The sequence below is a fragment of the Watersipora subatra genome, chromosome 2 (assembly GCF_963576615.1).
Source record: "Watersipora subatra chromosome 2, tzWatSuba1.1, whole genome shotgun sequence".
In the NCBI taxonomy this organism is placed as follows: Eukaryota; Metazoa; Bryozoa; class Gymnolaemata; order Cheilostomatida; family Watersiporidae; genus Watersipora; species Watersipora subatra.
The window spans coordinates 31,778,216-31,802,823 of record NC_088709.1 but is presented as its reverse complement, the minus strand read 5'-3'; the positions used below and the strand labels follow the sequence as shown (position 1 = coordinate 31,802,823).

At 36.7% G+C, this 24,608-nt stretch overlaps 1 protein-coding gene across 4 annotated transcripts; it reads left to right on the top strand.

Annotated features, from left to right (window-relative positions):
• The first annotated feature begins 263 nt into the window (after positions 1-263).
• LOC137386993 (interferon-related developmental regulator 2-like) lies at positions 264-24,608 on the top strand. Of its 4 annotated transcripts, none has more exons than XM_068073261.1 (13): positions 264-279; positions 734-821; positions 1,000-1,107; positions 4,392-4,485; positions 5,406-5,530; positions 7,297-7,454; positions 13,470-13,520; positions 17,816-17,994; positions 18,319-18,427; positions 19,988-20,122; positions 20,451-20,579; positions 22,029-22,115; positions 23,815-24,608. In XM_068073261.1, the coding sequence occupies exons 2-13, from the start codon at positions 797-799 to the stop codon at positions 23,899-23,901; spliced, it is 1,287 nt and encodes a 428-aa protein (XP_067929362.1). In that variant the 5' UTR covers positions 264-279; positions 734-796; the 3' UTR covers positions 23,902-24,608. The 4 variants fall into 4 exon arrangements, with proteins under 4 accessions (XP_067929362.1, XP_067929360.1, XP_067929363.1 ...); XM_068073259.1 differs by lacking the exon at positions 264-279 and adding an exon at positions 310-500; XM_068073262.1 differs by lacking the exon at positions 264-279 and adding an exon at positions 319-454.

The following is a 24,608-nucleotide window of genomic DNA, read 5'->3' as shown; positions in this document are numbered from 1 at the left end:
CAATCGCTCTCGTGCTATTACAAGTTAACAATGCCAAATATTCATGAAAGCATCATGAGCAACATCGGTATCGCTCAGCGTTGTCATAGAGCGCAGCTTGTTAGCCGCTTGGAATTGTTGAAACATACGACAAATTCCGGAAAGTTAAACGACGACTAGGTTATTGCGTTGCTCACTGAAATACGCGTGAAAGCGGCATGATTCACAGTACTATATAGAAATACATAATATTACTTTCAGTAGTATAGCAGCGTGCGTCGTAGCTTTTGCTAATGATCGGTAACGAACGTAGCCTTTTCAATAAATGTTTATGTAGTGTAGTATATTCACACTGATTTTAGTTGCTATGAAAATGGATTAAACGTAGTTTAATATGACTGATCGCGACATTGACTGATCATACTGTATGCACAAAGACGTGGCTATGTTACTATGACTTGGCTGATGAACTGCAGTTGAGGTTGCCCTCTCTATATATAAGAGCAATATACGAATGACTTGTACGTTTTGCTAGGAACAATTTCTATAACGGAAACACGAGTTCATTAATGAGCTCCTTTGGTAGTTCTCCAGATTATTATAGATCATTTTAAACGTCTCAATTAACCGAGTTGCGATGATTAATCAGAAATTCAAGGATTTAGTCGAGTTCGTTACAAAGTTTGCTGTTAACTGCCTATATTGGATACTTGAACAGCTGCTACATTGTATATGTTGTTAATCTTATTTTTAGAGTCTAGACTGCCTATAGTCCATTCTTGGCATAATCAAATGAGAGCAACACCTGACTGCTGCAATGCCTAAGAAGAATCGAAAAAGAGGTAAGTTGACAAAGTTTTCATCCAAAGAATGTATTAATTTAAAACACAACTGATTTTATATACATGTCAGTCACAATGTACCTTTAGGTAAAATCTCGTTTCACTGACATTGTATATATGTCTATTACTGTCAGTTAGAACATATTACTGAAAGGCTCTACGAAATTGTTTGATACAGGAAAGACCGAGGCAGGCGTCTCTGCTGCAGCTGAAGGAATGGATGATGCCATGAGTACAACCTCACACGGCAGTTTATCTAGTGAACAGAGCTTAGATCCTTTTGCCGGTAAGTTTGTACTTTTGCTTTGAATAAGCTAATTAGCCACAGACACACATCACAGGATCAGAATATAACACAGTTTTTACTTCTTGGAAATGTGTCATCATATACAAGCCAATGAATTCTCTAGTATCTTTTCCATTTTCAGTTCATCCTTGGTTGGGACCCTCCTTATGTTATTCGATTTTACTGATATTTTCTAAAGAACAAGGGTGACTAAGACTCTCTCTAAGAATAAAAGCGATTTATATTTATTGACTCTTTTCATGCTAATGCGTTTGCGGTCTCTTCCAACCCCTTAGTATCACCTCTGGTGCACTACCGCGCCGTTTGCACATATTTAGCTATCAATTGTGTAGATTGTAAACAAAGAGTAAGAGTTAGGGTTTCTGACCATTTCTATGTTGAATGACCTTTAATAAGAATGACCTTGAATAAGAATGGCCTAGAATATAAATGACCTCGAATAAGAATGACATTGAATAGGAATGACCTTGAATAAGAATGGCCTCGAATAAGAATGACATTGAATAGGAATGACATTGAATAGGAATGACCTTGAATAATAATGACCTTGAATAAGAATGACCTTAAAATGGTCAATATGTAGACTTTGCTCGTGCCATACGGTGCATTATGTATTATTATGCTTTACAATCATAATCAACATTTTAGCTGTTTGCGGTGCATGGATATCAGTTTTATCATCCGTCGATTTATTTGAAATTACCTGACAGCTTACTTGTCATAAGTGTCTATAATAAATGAATTTAAACATTTCTTCCAATGCATGGTTTTAAAATTTGATTGCTCTCTCTATGTAGTGTGAATCAGTTACCATTTTTATCATGAAGAATAAGTTTCCCGAACTGCTCTAGCTTATGATTCTACAGTGTTATGATTACAATTAATATTGTAATTGTATTAATATTGTATAATAAATTTGATGTACAATTTCGAATAATTCTGACCTTTGTTTAACTTATTCCAAAGTAATTTGATTTGAGAAAATCTTGTTCTGTTGATCTGTTCTCAGTAATGTTAAATATTGTCAGGTTGATTTTGTACTGTATTCTACAGTTATATGTGTGTTTATTGTCTATTAAATACCTGAATGTACAGAAACCCTGGAGGCAGTTGTTTGCTTTTAAGTTTCTATAAAGTGGCTGCCAATCATAGTGTTCTTCAGTAGTTTACTATAGCAGACGTGTTATTTATTTACTATAAATAACCTGTTCCGGGAACATTTACCCGATAGAGATTTTACATTATACGAACAGTAAAATACATGTAAATTGCCGAATACATTCCAATATCTTCCCAAGCTCACCCCTTTAGTCTTTCAAAAATAAAACAACTAGAAGTGTGCTTAACTGTAATATTATATGCTTGTGTTGGTAACCTTTCTCTTTTTCTTATCATTTTCAATTGGCTTAGGGTCCATGAATACGGTAATTTTACGTTATGGGGAACGGACACCTTTCTATGTCAATTTAAATCAATTTTTTTTCACTTTATGTTTAGACAGAGTCTATGAAGCAAAGACTTTGTCTAGACAAAAAAGTGAAAAAATATTGTATGTCTAAGATTAGGTAAAACAAAAATAATGGCTATCATAAGAGCAGTGTCTGTCTGTCCATTTTTCCAAAACCAGGTTTCTTTGCTAGTATCAATTATTTCTTTCAATGGGCTAAAATAAAGTACAACAAAAATGTGTTTTTACTATAAAAGCAGCGGTGTCTGTTTGTCCATTGCTAGAGGCTAGGATAAAAGATAGCTTTCAACGAGACTCCAACTTGTGACATTCAGGCTAATAGACCGACACTCGAACACCAATTGACCACCTTTAAGTATCTCTAAATAATTATATATATGCAGTCATACCTCGACTTACGGGCTTGATGAGTTCTGGAACTGAGCTTGTATGTCAATCAACTCGCATGTTGGGTGCAATTTATTTATATATAGAACAATTAAATATATATTGATTGGTTTCCATACTTTGACAAACATGAACAAAAACACTTAAAACAAGATACCAGAAAAAAACATGTTGGTAATTGTCCTAACTTACTACATGCTTTCAAAAGCAAAAAATAAAAATAGTTGAAGGAAATGTGATGAATGGAAATGTAAAACTAAATACATGCAATAGCAGCTACACGCTAGCATTTGCCAAAGAGGGAGAGCAAAGTTAATCTTCATTACAACATTTGACGTTGATAAATTTGGATTCTGATGCACAGACTTAAAAGCAATCTTATTTTAAACTTAACCTGATTGTAATTTCTTTGGCGTTCATAGTTTTAAATATTTACTCGCGGTTTAGCTAATTTTTTCTATGTTTCGCTCTTATGATCAGCCAATCGTCTTAAGAGAAACTTATCTAAGGATGTGTCGCCCTTTCAACGTGTTGCAAAAAGGGTGAACACAGGTGTCGTCACAATGAGCTAATGTACAGCCACTAGCCAACTTTTCCAAATGTCTATTTTTTATAAATTCTGGAAACTATGGTCTTTTTTAAACATATTTTATATTTCCTTAGTAAAAATGCGGTCCTCCTTTACATTCCCATATTTTTCATCCTTCATTGTACCGGTTGGTTTTACGGTCTACACACAGTATTTTTAATTCACTTGATTCTGCACTAATCATGCATAAAAAACACGTTGCAAATGTATAACCTGCGCAGTTGAAACATACAGAGTGATGCTGTTCTCATAAGACGCCTCTTACATACTTCGCCACTGACTCGCGTGCTCGTATCTCAAAAGTGACTCGCGTGTTAGTGCTAAAACTTGCTTAAAAGCTGGCTCGTATCTCAAGTTTCTCGTGATTTGGGGCACTTGTAAGTCGAAGTATGACTGTATGCTTATTCCCTGTACTTTATCAGCACACCTGACGCTCTCTCACAGCGCTAGACTGACAGGTTACTGCCATTTTTAAGGCTGACTTTGGGATTCTTATTATTCAAGTTGAATTTGAGAATTTACAGCAGCATCTCGCCTTACGTTATATGGAACTTCTTACGTAATACGAAGCAAAAACGTTTCATAATTTTTTTATGTTATGTCGAATTTACGTTAAAGGAGCGTCTACTGTTTTACCTAGCATTGTGTATGCATTTGTATTTATGTTTGAGCTGAGCATGGTGTTTTGTTTGTGCTTTTTGTCCAGTATATAGCGAAGTATTTGTTTGAAATAAAACTACAAAAAATAGTAAAATAGACAATATTGTCTATTGAACCTCGGTACTTAACACATTAACTTCGGTACGTAACATCGTGCAGATGCAGTTGTGGATGATGGTGCAGACGACCTCTCAGCCCAAGTGTCTTTTGAAGAGAAGCTTGGTGAGGCAATAGAAGGCATCTTAGAAAAAAGGTAAGACAGACATGCAATGCGTTTCCATGCTTCAAATGTGTTCGGAGTTGCTTTTACCCTGAATTGTAGAAATGGTAATATCCGAACACATTCGAAACCATTTCGCTTTGCAAAATTTGTGCGAAGGCATTCACTGTGATAGTACTTTTTGACCTCATAGAATCGCTCACTACTGATAGATCTGAATCGAAAATACTCAGCTAAGCTCTCCTCAATGGAGGTAGAAAATCTTCAGCATTGCGATCATGCATCCTGGCATACTACATGTATATCGCCTATGGTCGGTGTCGTCTTCTGGGCTATTATTCGCCGATCATGTGTACCGTAAATCGATGGCATCATCGAGGTAGTGCTGATACTTCTGGAAAGTTTGCAGCTGTCAAACTTTCCTGATCGTTCGCTGAGCATTCCAACAGCCTGTGCAATGTGATTGGTGCAATGCGATTGGTGCAATGCGATTGGTGCAAAGTGATTGGCTGTTGCGGCTTGCTCGGTCCATATATTCTTTTATCACTGTTGCTGCGAGACTAGTATTTCATCATTTCCGTGACCGCATTAGACGCGAACGTTATGCTGCGGGCATTTCATTGAAGTAAACGCATATGGGTTTGTGATAGTGTGAATATTGTTATCACAGATGATCACCGAAGTATTATGTGTTTAACACCGTCATACTGCGATATAGTGTGAACCAGACTTTAGTGCAACTAGTTGACTAAAGTTGAATTAAAAAGTGACTTTTACCCGAAAGCTAGCCTACTTTAAAAAGTTTTGTTTTGAAGTCATTATAGTCATCATAATGACCATAATTACCAATCATAAAACCAGTATCATAATGAGTATTGGAGTTAACCAATATAATTTCTCTGTAGTTAGCACTTTGTGCAGTGTAGTACCAACAGTAAATTATGCTTCTTTAGTCTCAAGGCAAGGGTGAACAGTATAAAGTCTGTCTGCTCGGCTATGAGGAAGAGAATTCTTACAGATTTTCTCGTAGACCGATATGTGACCCTCACAGATGCTCTCGAGCGCAGCTTAAAAAAAGGTGAACTTCACTCAATCTTACCTTGTCACTGTTTTTTAATCCTGATAGCAGAGTGTTCCTACACCTACGTCTATGTCTCATAGAAAGTGACTGTAATGCCTTCCTGGATGTGGTTTACACATTGGTCATATTAAGGGTTGCTCATGATGATGAACACACTGTTGAGTTGCTAGTGTTTTATTGACTATGTTCCTATTGTGCCGATGATGATTTGGAATTGTGCGCAAATTGAGTTACCATGTGATAAGCTTTTCAATGAACATTCGCATGTGGCGGATTAGCGTGGGTGGTTTGTTAAAATAGATAAGCAATTCTACAGCAGCGGTCAGAGCGGCACACTCCTATCTTACTTATTATCACGCTTTCAAAACAGGAATGACTAAAGTGTGAAAAATGTTTTAAATGGAACAGCTTGCGTAGCATTTTCTTGTGCATCATTCATAAATGCCGTTTACATCTTTTGCATGTATAAAACATACGATAAAATTTTGCGAGCGAAAAACTTGCAAACTGCGTCATAAAAACCTGGTGATCAAAAGTGAAGTGTGGTTCATATACAACTTTGAAATCGGTTTTTATGGTGGATGGTGATTGGTCAATGGTTGTGCTACTTGTTTGTGGAGAATTTTAATGTATGTGGGGGGGGCTGGCTGGGGTATTACTAGCAGAAAATCTGTTGTGTATCAGTCGACAGCTGGCAATTGCTGGCCATTCTCATGAGTAAAGATCTTACAAGCGATGACTTAAACTAAATGAATACATAAGCTACTGATCTAAAACCGAATTGTGTGTGAAATGTGGACTTGCTAAAATGCGTGTTTGCGCACAAAAAGGTCACATTTTTATCAATGGAAAAATGATAAAATGCAAAGACACGTGACATTGTTAGTGGGACATACTGACTGACAACCTCATTACCTCACCCTAATCAAACACCAGCGCCCAGGGTTGCTCCTGTTGTGAATGCTAACAGACTTTTTTCTTTTTCAAGTGGTTTTACTGGAAAAGTGGTGTCTGTATGAAAATATGCCAAATCCCCGAATAACTCCATGTTTTTTGCATAGGTAAACTGCTAAATTAACCAGATGTTAGTGGAAATTGTGTCTGGATGGGTCAACTAGAGTGGATCTAAACAAGTGTTGATCTTTACTGGTATGATCAAGTTAGCAGTTGGTTTATTGTCTGCAAGTATTGAGCTTTCTATTGCGGAGAACTTTTACCCGAGACAATTTTAATTGTGAAAAGGTAAACAGTTTCATAAGCAGCCTCATTTTTTCAGCTTTTTGCTAAGTGCTCTGCGGTCTTGTCAGCTCAACTATCTCAAATTTGTGCATTTGTTTATTTGAAATGTGAGTGTCTCGATTCTATTTAATTGATGTTGTTTGACACTCTAGTTGGCTTGTTTCTGTTTTATTGGTCTTGCCGATCATCTATTTTGGTTAATAATTCCACATCAGGTTATCTTGCTCTCTTGTGAATATCTGTAGTACTTTTGTAGTCTGTAACATTCCTAACTTGGTCGTCTACTTCTAAAAAGCTTCTGATCGGCTGTAGCCTTCTTATACCAGTTGAGTCGCTTTGATTTTTAGCATTTCAGTAGGTAGCATTAGTATTTGTGTAGGTAGTCAACATACCTTATAGCTGTGGCTTTATTTACACGCTTGCACTCATCTGTGTGCAGATATGCTTGTATGTTTATCATGTATCTTTCGGTTTAAGACCTGGTTATTTTAATTTTGTATCGGCATGTTTCCTGACATGCACAGGGAAGGGGGACGAGCAAGCGAATGCTGCCACGGGGCTTATGCTACTTTCCATTCAGCTTGGCCTCACTGATGAAGGAGAGGCTGCATTTCATAGTTTTCAACCTACACTGCAGGCATTGATGCTAGATCCATCTGCTTCGTTTCCTGCCCGCGCTCAGGTTGGTCGTATGTCTATTATGAACTCATTGTACTTATACTGTTGGACTAAACTATTATTTTTCATTGTTAACCAAAGGACAAACACCAAAATATTTTGCCTTTCAGACACATGGGAACCACTACTAGTAGCTTCTTACGCATAGCAACTTTCTAACTTGATATTCATATATTTCATGCAAATATCTCACTCTCTTCTCGAAGTAATTTTTATCATACTTGGGGTTCTTGAAGCAACACCGTATGTGAGGGTTTATCATACTTAGGGTTCTTGAAGCAACACCGTATGTGAGGGTTTATCATACTTGGGGTTCTTGAAGCAACACCGTATGTGAGGGTTTATCATACTTGGGGTTCTTGAAGCAGCACCGTATGTGAGGGTTTATCATACTTGGGGTTCTTGAAGCAACACCGTATGTGAGGGTTTATCATACAATTCTTGGGGCTCTTGAAGCAACACCGTATGTGAGGGTTTATCATACAATACTTGGGGTTCTTGAAGCAACACCATATGTGAGGGTTTATCATACTTGGGGTTCTTGAAGCAACACCGTATGTGAGGGTTTATCATACTTGGGGTTCTTGAAGCAACACCGTATGTTAGGGTTTATCATACTTGGGGTTCTTGAAGCAACACCGTATGTGAGGGTTTATCATACTTAGGGTTCTTGAAGCAACACCGTATGTGAGGGTTTATCATACTTGGGGTTCTTGAAGCAACACCGTATGTTAGGGTTTATCATACAATTCTTGGGGCTCTTGAAGCAACACCGTATGTGCGGGTTTATCATACTTGGGGTTCTTGAAGCAACACAGTATGTGAGGGTTTATCATACTTGGGGTTCTTGAAGCAACACCGTATGTTAGGGTTTATCATACTTAGGGTTCTTGAAGCAACACCGTATGTGAGGGTTTATCATACAATTCTTGGGGTTCTTGAAGCAACATCGTATGTGAGGGTTTATCATACTTGGGGCTCTTGAAGCAACACAGTATGTGAGGGTTTATCATACTTGGGGTTCTTGAAGCAACACCGTATGTGAGGGTTTATCATACTTGGGGTTCTTGAAGCAACACCGTATGTTAGGGTTTATCATACAATTCTTGGGGTTCTTGAAGCAACACCGTATGTGCGGGTTTATCATACTTGGGGTTCTTGAAGCAACACAGTATGTGAGGGTTTATCATACTTGGGGTTCTTGAAGCAACACCGTATGTTAGGGTTTATCATACTTCGGGTTCTTGAAGCAACACCGTATGTGAGGGTTTATCATACAATTCTTGGGGTTCTTGAAGCAACACCGTATGTGAGGGTTTATCATACTTGGGGCTCTTGAAGCAACACAGTATGTGAGGGTTTATCATACTTGGGGTTCTTGAAGCAACACCGTATGTGAGGGTTTATCATACTTGGGGTTCTTGAAGCAACACCGTATGTGAGGGTTTATCATACTTGGGGTTCTTGAAGCAACACCGTATGTGAGGGTTTATCATACTTGGGGTTCTTGAAGCAACACCGTATGTGAGGGTTTATCATACAATTCTTGGGGTTCTTGAAGCAACACCGTATGTGAGGGTTTATCATACAATTCTTGGGTTCTTGAAGCAACACAGTATGTGCGAGAAAGAGAAAAGGTTAAAGAGAAAATTAAAAAAAAAAATTCTCACTCTGGAGAAGTTCACATAGTCCGAGGTAGTGTGCTCACCAGCTCATCGCCATATTGTCAGCATCTTACTTGATCAAAATTACACCTCCGTTCATTTACACCTCTGTATATTGGACCTCCCACCATATTATGTTACTTCATTTTTGTGTTGGGATCTTAAGGCGGAAATGTCGTATGGAGAGGTATAGGAACCTATAGTAATTATCTAATGCACACCTCTCAGCTCAGTGAAAACATCAAAATTTTATATATATTTATAAATATATTTATTGAATGTACGTATTAATTTTATGTACATATTAATTTTATATGCATACTGTACATATTAATTTTATATACATGTACATACTGTACATATTCATTTTATATACGGATTGTACATATTCATTTTATATACGTATTGTACATATTCATTTTATATACGTATTGTACATATTCATTTTATATACGTATTGTACATATTCATTTTATATACGTATTGTAAATATTCATTTTATATACGTATTGTAAATATTCATTTTATATACGTATTGTACATATTCATTTTATATACGTATTGTACATATTCATTTTATATACGTATTGTACATATTCATTTTATATACGTATTGTACATATTCATTTTATATACGTATTGTACATATTCATTTTATATACGTATTGTACATATTAAAATTAATTAAATTTATAGAGGTTCTACATTTTGATTTAGATAGTTTATATAGTTCCAGCTCCTTGCTAAGACTTTAGGATGTCCTAACAGTGTTTTGTATCCCCTTCAGCAAGCCTGTGTTACAGCCAACAAAAAGCCTTGTTTGTGTCAATGACATTAGTCCCTGGTTATTTCATGTCCTGTGTTGTGACCCTGGGCAGTGTAAAGGCGTGGTCACACGAGCACCGAACCGACGTAGGTTCGGTTCGGAGGCTGGTTCGGTTCGTGGTACATGTCACACGGCATCCGAAGTCACTTCGCTTCCTAGATACCATACGTATAGAGACAGGACATGGTTTCATTAGTAGTTGTTATGTATTTGAGTTAAATATTTCTATTGTAAACAAAAAACTTTGAGGAACAATTATAAATTATAATTACACAGCAGATTTATCAGAAGATCGTTCAGCTGCTCAAAATAAATCACTCGATACAAAGATTTTGCTAACCCTTCCCATCAACATAATTATATTTTTTTATTAACATATGAATGTTTTTCTATGCTGAGTACATAACAAACAAAAACAGTCTTTATCATAGTACTGTGGTTTTACATAAATAAATCAGTCAACGATACTTCATCAGGATGAATATGACACATTACTTATATTCTACACGAAAGAAAATCACAACCACTCCCTTACATTTATGCAAAACTTAAGTGCAACATCTTACATTTATGCAACCCAATCACAAGTCCGGGTGAACCTTGTCGTAAATTGCTTCATGTTGTTTATTTAACGAAATAAAAGTATCGTCCCATTTCTTTTTTAACTTTACTCACACGCACGTAAGGAGAAATGTGGCGCGTGCTCGCTAGAATTCTAGAATTTTAACCAGCCAATAAGAGCAAGGGTTCGGCACGAAATTTCGAGCAGTACCGAAATAGTTCGTTTCGGCTAGAAATGTCTTCGGCCGAACTTTTTACAGCTGAGAGCGACGTCGTTTTGCGTCATTTAGTTCTGTTCGGTGCTCGTTTGACCACGCCTTTAGTATATTAGTATGAATGTGTTCAGTGATATGCTTATTACTAACACTGCAGTAGTAAAGGAATAGGCTTATCCTTCACTCCTGCTCCTTCACTGTATTCCTATTCCTAACACTGAAGCAGTCTTAAACAGTACACACCTGCTACTCTCTCAGCCCTATCATCTCTTATCTTCCTCCTTCTCCTCCTCAATGCTTACACAGAGGATAACATTACATCATTAATTCATTCTGCATTCGGTAGAATAGATCCAGTATAAGAACATAAGGTTCAAATTGGTTGGTAAAAATGCATTTTTGGATAACATCTAGACACTTGTGTCTCAAATCACACTGCAAAGAAACCTATCAACACTGCATTTAGCCTCATGCTTCTGTGTTTAAAGTTTGACTTGCAACAAAATTCACATTACAGTTATTTAGTATCAAATGATTCACCATGTCTTACTCTGTTGTGTTGTAGGTGCAAAATATGTGGAAATGTGATTAAAAGCTCTTAAAAGCTCAAAAATGAACAGTTGATCGCAGCCATCACGAAACCGCCGTAGATCGAAATCAGTTTACTTCTCTGATGTAGTCATGACGTTCGGTTATTGTTGTCACATGATGTTCTCATGTGAATTGCAAGGCCAATAAAAGGCTCAATATAAAACTTATCGTAGCACTAGTTTATGACAAACACTTCGGGTTTTACCTAAATACCCGTATCAAATATAGATGCTCGCTACTTTACAGTTTTGTTTCGGCTTGGTCTAATCGTCAATCTGATCATGTGACCCATTCTTAGCAAATAATTTCTGCAGCATTTTTCGATTATCACAGGTGACCAACAGGCTCATCATGTTTATCAGACAATGATATGTACTCCTTCGAGCTAAGGTTAAAAATTTAAACGAATTTTTACGATAAATTATAAGATATCAGTGCTGAAAGTGACAGCATTACAATGACAATAAAATAGACACGTAAGAGCAATAGACATGGCTTTATTGAAAGCGTGAAGTATATTTGTGAAAATATTTCGACGAATGAGGTTGCATGAAAGTGTAAACAGAAGCCACCTTGTACAACTACGTCCCATTTGAGCCATTTTGGAAAGAGATTCTAATCTAAGGCGGTTTTGTGATGGCGGCGATTAACTGTTTGTTTTTGAGCTTTTAGGAGCTTGTAATCACATTTCCACATATTTTTGCACCTACAACTCAGCAGAGTAAGACATGGTGAATCTTTTGATATCAAATAACTGTAATGTGAATTTTGTTGCAAGTCAACCTTTAATGTAGTTTTCATATTTGTTATCAATATTTAAAAAATAAAATGAAGTTTTTGCATTTGAAGATTAGCTGACAACACAAACTATCGCATGAACAGCAGCCAATCGTCTTTTGAAAGATGTCTTTTCACCGATGCCTGTCGAGAATAGCAAATTTTTATGGACAAGTTTTTAAATTTCCTATTCGAAGGAAGAATTTCTTGCTAGTGCACTCCTCAAGATGTGCGTACAAGCTGATTGGTGTAATTCCATAACTGCTTCCTCAGGTTAATGTGGGCGTTTAAATACTGCGCACACTCTGACTTGTTATGATCTGCCATGTTTGGTAGCCATAACAACATACCATGATGACTAAATGTGTGGAAGATATGTAAAAATGGCAGGCAACAGAAGTGCGCATGTCTCATGCTCACGCATTGGCCAAAGATTGGCGTTAATATTGTATATTATACATCTGCTTTGCCAAAAAATGGCCTCCTTAGGTCTCAGTTTGAAGCTTGCATCGCAGAGTTTTTTCGTCTCCTCAACTAGTTTTTTGTTCAAGCATCAAAATAATGGCTGAAGAAGACAATGATTATGTAGTTATAAATAGAATTAGTTTTAAAATGCTGTCAGTTAATCTTTAATCTGGTTGTGACATGTTCCACAGGCAAGTTTGAGGAGCAACAGCATGTATATACAAAACTTCTTGCATTAAGATAGGTCAGAATAAAAAAAAGTATTTGGCAGAAGCAATCCTACAGGGGCCATCAATGCGTGGTAGCAGCACCCCAAATGCATTGAACATGGCACGCTTAAATTGTCAAATGAAAATACTTTTCACAACGCATATCGAACAAAGCTCGGTGTGTTGAGCTCGCCTGAAAACGCTGTTTTCGAAAGTTTGCAGCGGTAAATTTTACTGTTGTCGTCGGTTTTATTCACGTTCGTGTGTTGGGGCCACCGAAGATGTTATTTGTTTATTGCTTAATAAATGCTTTGAATATGATTTTCAAGACAAATCTTCAAGCTTTTTCATGATAGATGATAGGTGAATAACTATCTTGAGCAGCCTATGTAGTTTATCTTCCTTACTACATCTGAAACCTAAACTCTTTCATCTCTCTATAGGAATGTACGTTATTGCTATACTAATTGCTGTAAATCTCCACTGCCTTGATCAACAGCTACTCTAATATACCTTAGTCGTAAATTATTAGGATACTTTCTGTCTCCTATCGAAGGCTAACCATACTAGTGTGAACTCCCATATCTTTACTGCATGAATGGTAATATTTCTTTTTGATGTAGGCACTAACTAGTGGTCCATTCCTTATTATGTAGTACTTACATAATAGCCAAATGAGTTGCCATGGTTACCGGACAGTTCTTCTTGTAGTGCGCCGAGGCCCTGGGCTTGTGCGGATTTATAGCAGCCAATGACCTAGAGGTGAGTTTTTGGTATATTGGATGTTAGGGAATAAATGATGAAAAATTGTTTCGCAAATTGTTGTAATATTGGTTTAAGCAGGAATTTTTTTTAGACGTAGTTAAATGCTTATTGCAGTGATTTTGCTTAGATCTTTGTGAAGTATACCCTCGTTTTTTACCTGCAGCAGGGTTTTTGGCTATTTAATTTTCATCCAGTATCTATATCTGCAGCATCGATTATCTGTCATCCATTGGGATGTGACTTCAATTGACCACATGTAGAGTGTGATTCAATGGGTTGGGATACAGGATATAGACTGAACCTTGTCTAGGGTAGTACGCTGGTCTCAGTCATGTCACCATGTTAGACGATCTGTTTGAGGGTGTTATGGTGGTCGATCAGTTAAAATGTAAATCTCTGCTGATTTACGATTTCAGTACACTCTTTTTGTGCCTTAGATTATTGATATTTGTGAAATTAATAGCCTCTTTGCATCATATTTCTGTGAGATAATAAATGAGTGTTGATCGTCTGCAAGTGAATTATAAATTAGAACAATTATGGTGCGTTTACACTGGCCGACACCGACTCCGATTAGGTGCCAATACCCCGACTCAGACAGGTACCTCCGACATTTCACGCATGGGTGCCGACACCGACTCCCACTTTACATTGCAACGATCAAACGATTTTTGTCGGTACCAACAGCCAATCACAGCGTTTCGCCGTTCTGACCTTCACCCGACCACGCGAAGACGAGTACACATAAAAATCAACGCGCTTGATGTGGAAAATTATATACTAGTACTACACTACTACTACTGCTCCTACTACTACTGCTAGAAGCAACTACTGAATGCCAAGCAATGAATGAATGATGAGGCAATGAAAATCCGAGCAAAGAACTGTACGTACAGTTCTTTCGTTCGAGTAATTATAATAAATAAAATGAATAATGAAGAAGATTGAATGGTGAATGTATATTTGTGGTAGTAGTAGTGTGATGGACGCCGGGCCAACACTTTACACTTCTTGTAATTATTTGTTTGTATATATTTTATATGTCTGTAAATATTTTATTATATGAGTTGTCCTTTTTATTCTCTCTTTATTGCCTTTTTATTGTTGGCCTTGTTACTTGTTATGCTATCTATTGTCGTCGTTTATGTTGTCATATCAACGCACTAGCGGGCCTAATTATTGGCCATTTAAACATTGCTAGCCGGTGTTCTCACTCGGTCCCGTTAGCCGGAACGGGCAATTTTATTGTATATAAGGGAGCAACGCTCACTTAGTAGACAGAGCAAATGGCCGTACGCTCCTCAGCTAGTGAATTTCCTTCGCTAACAAAACATTGAATGAAATTACACGCAATGTATTTCTGTATGACATAATCTAAATCGTGCCAAGTAAGGACCGGCAAATTTCTTTACAGTGGTATTTACAGTAGTACTAGTAGTAGAACTAGTAGTAGTCGTACAACTGGCTATTCACTTTTAATTAAATTAAATAAAAAAACTTGATTTTTTGGTACTCTCGCGTTCACATCGTTGCTAGCCATGCTGGTTCACTATTAAAAAGAGAACGAGGGAAATTTTAATAACAGTCTTCTAGCCTCTCATTAAACCTAGCCCTTTCGTTTCATAAACTTAGCACTGTCATTAAAGCCTAGGCTCATTTAACTAGAGGCTCCTAGCTTCTGATTGGCTGACGAGCGTCCGACTTGTCGGTGCAACCGGGCACTGCTGGGTAGCTCCGACACCGACTTTCAGATCGGTGCCGACACCGATTTTTCTGTTCACACCTACCGACACCGACTCATCAAATTTGTCTGTGCACGACAAAATCGGTAACAAAATCGGCCAGTGTAAACGCACCATTAGACTAAAATGATATGCACGCGTGTGGGCAGTATCTGGTAGTGAGCAGAAGTCCTTGAGTGTGAACAACTATCGGTTTTTAGTTCAGTCACCGAGTAGTTTCTCTGGTAGTGATAAAAAGTTGTGGTATCTGTGTGTTCTATTTGCAATCAAATCATTTTAACACCCTCTGTCTACCGTTTCATCATCACACGCCTTTCCTCGTGGTTTGGAGAGGATTTACCAATTACAGAACTAGTCAGGATTTATCTGCGTGTCCCAACCTGTTTTCATGTAGGAAGTACCCTGCAACAGATTATTAGATCTGTTCAAAGTATTTATTCTTGTGAAGCTTTCGGGTGATATTCCCATTATTATCAATATTAAGGCAGATGTGATTGGTCTAGCAGAGTGAATTGACTAGAATAGATTTGTGTTTTTATTAGGAGTTATTTTCTCATGTCTCCTTACACCATGTTTGAGAGAATTTCTCTTTAAACTCCTACGCTTTGTCTGGCCAAAGACATAGTAAGTATCGTATTCTCCTTACCAGAGGCAGTGCCGTATCATATGGCACAGTCTTAACTCAGTGGTTGATTTCTATACTTAGCCAATATATAAGGTGCGCCATATTATCAGACACATTTAAAAATATGTATGTAAAACAACAAAGGCAAAACAGTGAACCTTGTCAACTTACTGTAAAACCTCTAATTGAATGCCATGGCACTCTATTGTTCCACCCTTCCTCTATGGTGGCGGTCAAATAGAGGTGGCATTCAAATAGATGCCGGCGTTGTAATTTTCAAATAGATTGTCAGAATTGTGGGAAGATTAATTTACCCTTTCAACAGGCAAGGTGAATGTCACCTATATTTTGTACTCTCCTTCGGGCGAAGCGACATTAACCTTTTTGGATGCAATAAATTTCGTAATTTATTGACTAATTGACGTTCAACATTTCGCGTTCCTTTCATCATTATCTGAGTCAGATTCATCGGTAGGTTGTGGTTCAACATTCACTAAGTGTTACATGCTACGATTTTTGGCATATTTTTATCTTCGTAGCATGTAAATGGTCTCGAACGTCACATATTTAATTCTTCGAAGCGATTCAAACCTATGATTCAAGAGGGGGTATTTTTTAAAACATCGTATCAACAACGAAGTACTGCGTATAATGTAAACATCAATATTCGTATTATTGCATAAATCTTTGCGATCGGAGGTTGGATTTTCATCGTCTTCTTTGGTGATGTCCTTACAGCATCTCTACACAGCTTTGTTTTCAACGCACGTGTTTTAGCAATCTATCTCCGAAATAAAAAATATTACCGAATTTGAAAAAAAGATTTTCTACGCGTTTTGAATTTGAAATTTGACTTTAGACGCATTTTAATCGTGTCAGCTGTGATATAAAGTTTGCGTCCTGCGGTAGCTTAAAGCGCAACAGGCTAATATAGAAAACGCAGAGCTGTGCGATAATTTATTCGTAGCGTGTAAACTCTTCAGCTACAAACAATTGGGAGTTGTGCGACCACTCCACTGTATCATGTCAATACGTAATGACATCAGACTACGTAGTGACATGGCATTCAAATAGAGGCCAGAGATTTGGACTTTATTTGAACACTAGTTAAAAGATTTTAACTTTTTGAAGATATAAAAAAAATTATTTGAGGTTGATTTATTAGGGATTTTAGCTAAAGGGGCTCTTAAGAATGCTGTCATGTTGAGCGTAGATGTGTGTGAGACAATATTGAGTACCGTATATATCGAGACCAGACTTTTGGCCGACTGACATTTGACTTCATGAAAATTATACATTAAACTACGAAAACTTATATATATTGCTGATTGAATTTCCTCTGCAATAAATCAGACTTAATCCTCATTCCTGCGATCAAAACCACAACTTGGACGCTCAAAAATTGGTAACGTGTAACACTAGTGATTGATGCCCTCTTTCTCGAAAACTCAAACAATAGAGGCTTACTTCCTGAGCCAATGCCTACCCGGTCCACCCGCGTATGGGGGCATAGCTTGCCTGCTTCTCAGTTCAAAATGACCCTTACATGCACGTCGCTTCACAGATACACGATACACTTTAAACGAGTAATCAACATTTTAGCAGCACACCTCTACTGTATACTTAAGAATTTTCATTGTTTTATCAGGAAATAGTCCATGGAGCGGTGACTATAGTGCACTTACCCAAGGCTCACAACAAATTTTAGAACTCTGTCCACACATAGTACGCACTGTATTAAAGGACACACAGTTGATTTTTTTTAGAAGATTTTAGGCTTTAAAATACATCCTATGCTGTGAGAAATACGATGTTTGGTCAAACCTAACCAGGCTTTTTTGGCTATTTGGGAGAAAGAATTGGAGGGTTTCAGCGATAGAGTCGTTGTTTAATTAAATCACCGAACAGCCTTTGTTTGTCTGCAGGTGATCGCTGATCTGATGTCCAAGCTTGAATCAGTATTCGTAAAGTCATATCTAAAGGGTGACAAGACTCCACCCAGCCTGTCCCCTCAGACATGCAACCTTCACCGGGCCGCTATCGAAGCTTGGAACCTTCTTCTCTCCATCTCTACACCCAACTCGGTCAAACCTTTAGTCGACAGGTATTGAAGTTGCGGTTTTATTTGGTATAACTTGTCTTTTTCAGTAACAAGTCATTATTATTATTCGCGACTACATTCTATTGAAATGAGCAAACCATTAGTTTATTGATGTTGCTGTTTGCTTTCTTGTTAACCAGCTGTACTATTATACACAACTTGATAATTTTGGCAGAGGCAAATCATGCCACAAGCACGCTTTAGAGAGTTCTCAGTCAGTTAGTCAGTCAATGAACTGTAGAAGTAGTGGTCATGCCTGATTCATCATCATCTTTGGTTAACATGATTGGCCTGTTTCGTCAACTGATTACGCCGTCTTACATTTAGACATCTACACAAGCTGCCAGAGTTATTGGAAAGTCCAGACTTGGATGTTAGGATAGCAGCTGGAGAAAGCATATCTCTCCTCTATGAGTTGGCACGTGAGCAGGATGAAGTGAGTAGGAAGTTATCTACTCTTCTTTTTAGGAACCACTTCTGTATGAGTCAGCTAAACGCAACTCCTAGAGGCTGCATTTAATTCCTTTGCTCTGTCAGTTTATGTAAAAAAACATCTTTAAAGATTTTAACTTTTTAAAACTATAAAAAAGATTATTTGAGGTTGATTTATTTTATTGGGTATGTTAGCTAAAGGAGCTCTTAGGAATGCTGTCAAGTTGAGCGTAGATGTGTGTGAGACGATATTGAGTAAATATCGAGACCAGACTTGCCGACTGGCATTAGACTTCATGAAGATTTGGTTTAATTCTGGAGTCGCTCATTAAAATTATACTTAACTTATACATTAAACTGTTAGAACTTACATATGTTTAATTTGACTAGATCGTTCACTTGCTTATTGAATTTCCTCTCTACAATAAATCAGACTTAATCCTGTACACAATAGCACTTTCCAAATCTACCAATTACACATTGTACTGTTGCTTATGCAACACTTATGAGATAATATACATGTATATAATATATAAACAAAATCTAAAACAATACAGTTAAAAACTCATTAGTTCTTTTAATATGCTTTAAAATAGTATGTGTTTTCACTTTTTTGCCAAATGTCCCTCAACTAAATGTCCATTAGGTCAAATGTATGTCTGCCCAGTGTCTTTCGGCCGAAATCTGGATGTCTTACATATCAGTGTATATTCTGATCTCTAAAGTTTGCACATTGTACCAATTGGCAATTGCTGGCGTCCGTGCTACTCTTTCTGTCCATGTTTTTTGCAACGATGTGAACTTACGGTTAGTATTGAAGAATTGTCAACCCTTGTATCATGCAGTGACAACTCACTAGCTATCGTATCAGAAATATTAAAAAAGGAGATGACTTTGGTGCAGAGAACTCTCGTCATACGATTTTAATTTGTTCCAGTGTTGGCATCGGGATGCAAAAATTTCATTACTATGTGCAGCATAGCATGTCCCATAGGGAGTTCTTACCTTCGAGGCAGATGTATAACATAAACGTTGAATTTAACTTAAATGAATTTAGCCTACTAAACACATACTTAGAGCTAAATTTTAGTATATATTTTTAATTATTTTACTGAACTTCAACTTCTTCATCGGCTAAAATTTTATCACTTATCTGTTTCTGGTTTCATTTTCACAATAACTAATAACGGCGAGCTGATCAAGCACAGTATCTCTTTTATTCGTTAAAGGGATTTTAGTGAATAGCATGTTGGCATCTTTGTTACTCCAACATAATCAGCATACCAACTGCCAAATTTAAATTTCGAGTATTTTAAGTTTTTTTTTTTTATAAATTTATAAATATTTATAAATTTAAAAAGTATATTTATAAATTTAAGTATTTCGTATGGAGAGGGTGACAAATCATCGTGTTCTACACCGTAAGGCGAAAAAATCGTATAAAGGTGTCATCGTAACCATAGGATGCACATAGATCGATAGTATCATTGGTCAATCTAATTTCTGCATCATTTCTCTAGGCTGTTTACAGTATTTCCATTGTTCTATCTCGTCTCACTCACAGGACTTTGAGGGGCCTCAAATGAACGAGCTCTGTGAGAAACTGCGTCAAATGTCTACAGACAACAACAAACATCAGCACAAGAAAAATAGAAAACAGCAACGAAGCAGTTTCAGGGATATTTTAAATTCTGTCGAGGTGAGTAATTATGAAGCTCTTTGGTTGTGGCTATAGAAGTGCAAAGGCGTGTCAATAAACAAGCGACTGTTAAGCTAGAAAGTGAATAAGTGTATGAGCTGTCATATTGTTATGTAGGGGCGCTGGCTAGTGACTGTTTGAGACCCTACAGAGGACGACTTATTATTTAAAATAAATTATAATTTTTGCTCTGGATTTTTTTCTGTGCTACCCAAAAGAACTTTGACTGATATAGTGTAGTCTCCAAGCCTTTAGACTGCTAGCAAATGTCTCTAGTAGGTTGTTGAGTCATCTGAATGCTAACTTTTCTCTCGCTTGTCTTATGTAGAGTGGAGAGTTTGCCGAGTACGACTGCAAGGTAGGCAGTGAGAGTATTTACATAGACACGTGGGCCAGAAAAAGGCAGTATGACAGTCTCTGCTCTAACTTGGAGTCTGGCATGAACACCCATTTAAGGGTAAGTGATCAAGCCTGTGGTCCATTAGTGTCGTAGTCTATTTTAGGTAGTAGTGTAGGTAGTTGTTTCAGATTATCTGCTGGATTAAAGTCTATTATAGCTTGCTTTACTGTATGTCTTGTAGTAAACAGTATAGAGATTTGCATAGTTTGCATGCCATTTTTATTGCTGTATCATTGAGGAGGTTAGTATACCACGGTTTATGATGATCATTCTATACTAAGTGGTGCATTGTTTAAGGAAGTGTATCATACGGTATGGATAGATACATGATGTTACCCTGGATGAGACACTTTTAAGAAAGCATATGTAAAGACATCGAAAAATTTTGTCGCGCACAAATTTTTTTGTTGCATTGGTTACATCTCCAAAACTTGAACAGGTTATCTTAACCCTTTGGCTGGGGAAACGACCAAAATGTCGTTTACCGGTTGCGTGGGGAAACGACATTTATGTCGCTTTCGGTAGGCGTTTATAAAGCTGTCGCCTAGTAACGTTAAACAAAGGATATGAACGCTAGTAAGTTTTAAATATCATCAACAAGATATCAGTAGATGATTTACAATATGAAACGATTATTTATTTATTAATTATCTGAAAGGCGTTGCTTTGTGCTAAAAGCTAAACAAATCGCACATCCTTGTAAAAGGATAAAAGTTGGAAAAACCAGTCAACATCGGCTTGACTTTCAAAACGGTAAAATAAAAGATTATTTGATCCTGCGATCGTTAGTGATTTTTTGTCTGATCAGAATAAAAATAATTCAGATGATAGAAGTGATGTAAACTTTTTGGACTTTTAATATACTTGGAATATACAGAGAAAAACAATTGTTATGTTGGCTCGCACGGCTATGTTATAACGGTTTGACTCTACCGAAAAAAATGCTTCCAAGCATTTCATACAGGGACAATTGTGCATGGTTGTATTTTTTTGTAGTAGTAGATATGTAAATGAATGCTTATGTACAAAAAATTTTGTTCATAGAAATAAATTTAAGATTTGAGCTATGCATGTTCATAAAATATCGATTTTATTGAATTTTGAATGGTGTTTTTGCCGGGCTTTTACCCAGCCAAAGGGTTAAATTCACGCGATATGTTTGGTAAGATATTGGGAGTCGTGCTCTTTTTTTAAAGCTAAGATCTTCATATGATTAATGAAGTATCCTGTGTAATTCACTTGTAGCAACTTGTATTGATATTTACTTGCTGATATGAATTGTCAACTTGTTGTCTATCGATGGGGTGATAACCTGTAGACATGCGTTTAGCTGATGTTGTGTTTCTAATTGTTTTACGTCATATACCTGATGCATGAAATAACTCTAAGTTTTCATCTACAGTATTTAGCCTTTGTTCAATGAATTTGATTCATGTTCTTTTGTCTTTTACTGTGATGTGGCAAGTTTTAAAGTTCACTAAGCTGACACATGATAATGCCTTACAGGATAATGTGCTGCTACGTGACATCTTCGGCCTTGGTGCACCCTTGCCAGTTGGACCAATCACAGACAAAGCGAGTAAAACAGATCGGGTGAGCTATTACGAGAATGTTTGTCGTCACTTCCTGTAATTCTGTCGAAGTGTGACAATGTTTATTTATATGCATATAATTGTATCTGCACACATATAAGTGTATCTGCACACATATAAGTGTATCTGCACACATATTAGTGTATCTGCACACATATAAGTGTATCTGCACACATATAAGTGTATCTGCACACATAAGTGTATCTGCACACATATAAGTGTATCTGTATATGCGTATATGTGTCTGTATGGTGTATATGTGCACATCTGAGTGATATGTCCGAAAACATCAACATATGAGTATGTGCACCAGATTGTGTGTTTATTTGAGTGTATCCATCTGTGTTAGTATGAGCTCTCATATATTTATGTATGCGTATGTCTGTTTGTACATGCGTATGGGCATGTCGGTAGAGGGAATACGTACTTCTATATGTATGTGCATGTATGTATGCGCTGTAAATAGGAGCTCAGAGTCAGCCATCATTTTCATGTTTTTAGCTAGTATTTAGCCTGTCATTCGAACTTTATTGGGGTCGTTTGCTACATGAAGGCATGCTATCAGTTAAACTAGTGCAAGCTATCGCTGAATCTATTTGGTCTGTTTTGGTTTAAACGGAAGAGATTATTTGGGCAAGACAGTATCTTATGATGATAGTGGCTGGTGCAGAGAAAGCAGGTCACGGTTGAAGTCAATTTTTGTGAATTCGTTACCAGACTTGTTAGAAGCTGCATAATACCATTTTTTATATAAAAAATAATATATAATAGTAGTAAAATGCTATACGAGCTATCTAAACTCACTCTACTGCTCTGTGAAAATTCCTGTTCTACGTGGCCTATGAAAACATGCAAAGGTCTTGACAATAGAATTATGTTTTATAAAATAATTATTATTCAGCATTTAATTAAGATATATAATCAGCATTTAATAATTTCTCATATAGATTGTTAGAAATTACATTTGATGTATAAAGTGAGTGTGACAACTGCACAATGTAAAGATTCATTTAGCGTGCAGTGAAAAACTTAGGTTCTGACAAGTTAATTTCAATCGATAGTCATACTTGTAAAATAAATTATAATCGCTGGCAGCTTAACAGGTCAATAACAAAGTTGGATTATTATTATAGCGATGTAATTCTCTATTACGGGATTATTTTCTTGGCTAACTTACTGACTCTAGACATTGTCAACCATCATTTTTTAACCATCATAATAATCAAGAGCATGAATTCTATCATGACTCTCGTTATAGGCTAGTTTTCATATAATCTAAATACTCTGGAAATGAGCCAAGTCCATTACTACTCAGTTTTTAGCTGTATTAAAAATATTAAAGTTTTGGATTGTTTTATTTACTTGTTTTAGATTTTCTTTTATATATCTTCGCTATAAATATCTTATAGGCAAGAGTAAAATGTGTAATTAGCAAACTGATGTAAACCTAAATTTAGTTTAGACATAAATCAGAAAGTTGAAATGTAATGAGTTTACCAAATTCTCCTGTCAAATTCTGTTCATGTTAAATTCTGTTCATGTTAAATTCTGTTCATGTTGAATTCTGTTCATGTTAAATTCTGTTCAAGATGGTTTCTCTTAGCACCAACTATCACTTAAAATATTTTGTAAATTGCTGACATTGATTTGAGACCCTCATTTAAAATGAGTATTATATCCATTGCTTGTCATGTTTTCAGAAGCTATACAACCAGGCGTTATTTAAAGCACGTACGCTGGTACGTCAAAAGCAAAGAGATAAACGAATGGCCAAGCTTTCTGGATGATGATTTCTTCTCCCTTCTTTCTAGGCAAATTCATTGTTTTACCTCTTGCCCTTTTGCCCTATATGTTATTGTGGCAGCACAATCAAACTTGGCAGCATTGTCTTGAGTGTACCAGATCTGTCGCTGAGCGTCAGAGTATAGCTCTATTTGATAGATTCTTTGATTCGACATGAAAATGAATACTTGATTAAAATGATACAGTCTATGGCGATGCCTTTTTAAGAAAGCTAGGCTTTGTAATGATATCTCTTATGGCTCATCAAGTTTTGATGATTTTGGATCTAATGGAAAGATTAGGATACGTGAGCATGACAGCTGGCTGAGCCTTTGCAGGGAAAGCCTCAAATGTTGATATTATCAGACCAGCCATCTGAACCAGAATGGTTTCTTGTTGTTTTTATGACTTGTTTTTTATTTCTTTCGATAATTCTAGTACATTCAACAATATTATCACATTTTCCAATTTCTTATATGGTTTTAAGACATTCTACGTATGACACAACTTATGTGTGACACACTATATGGTGCGCATTTTTTGTATGAGACAGCTCGTGTATGTCCGACACACTATATGATGTTGCGCTATAAAAAAGGTTTTAACCGTTCATTCCGGAAAAACTTGAGAAGAGTGTCGAGATGACTGGTTTTATTGTTTGGAATTTCTAACCATTCTGAGGTAGAGAAAAATACAATGCTTGTTAGAGTGG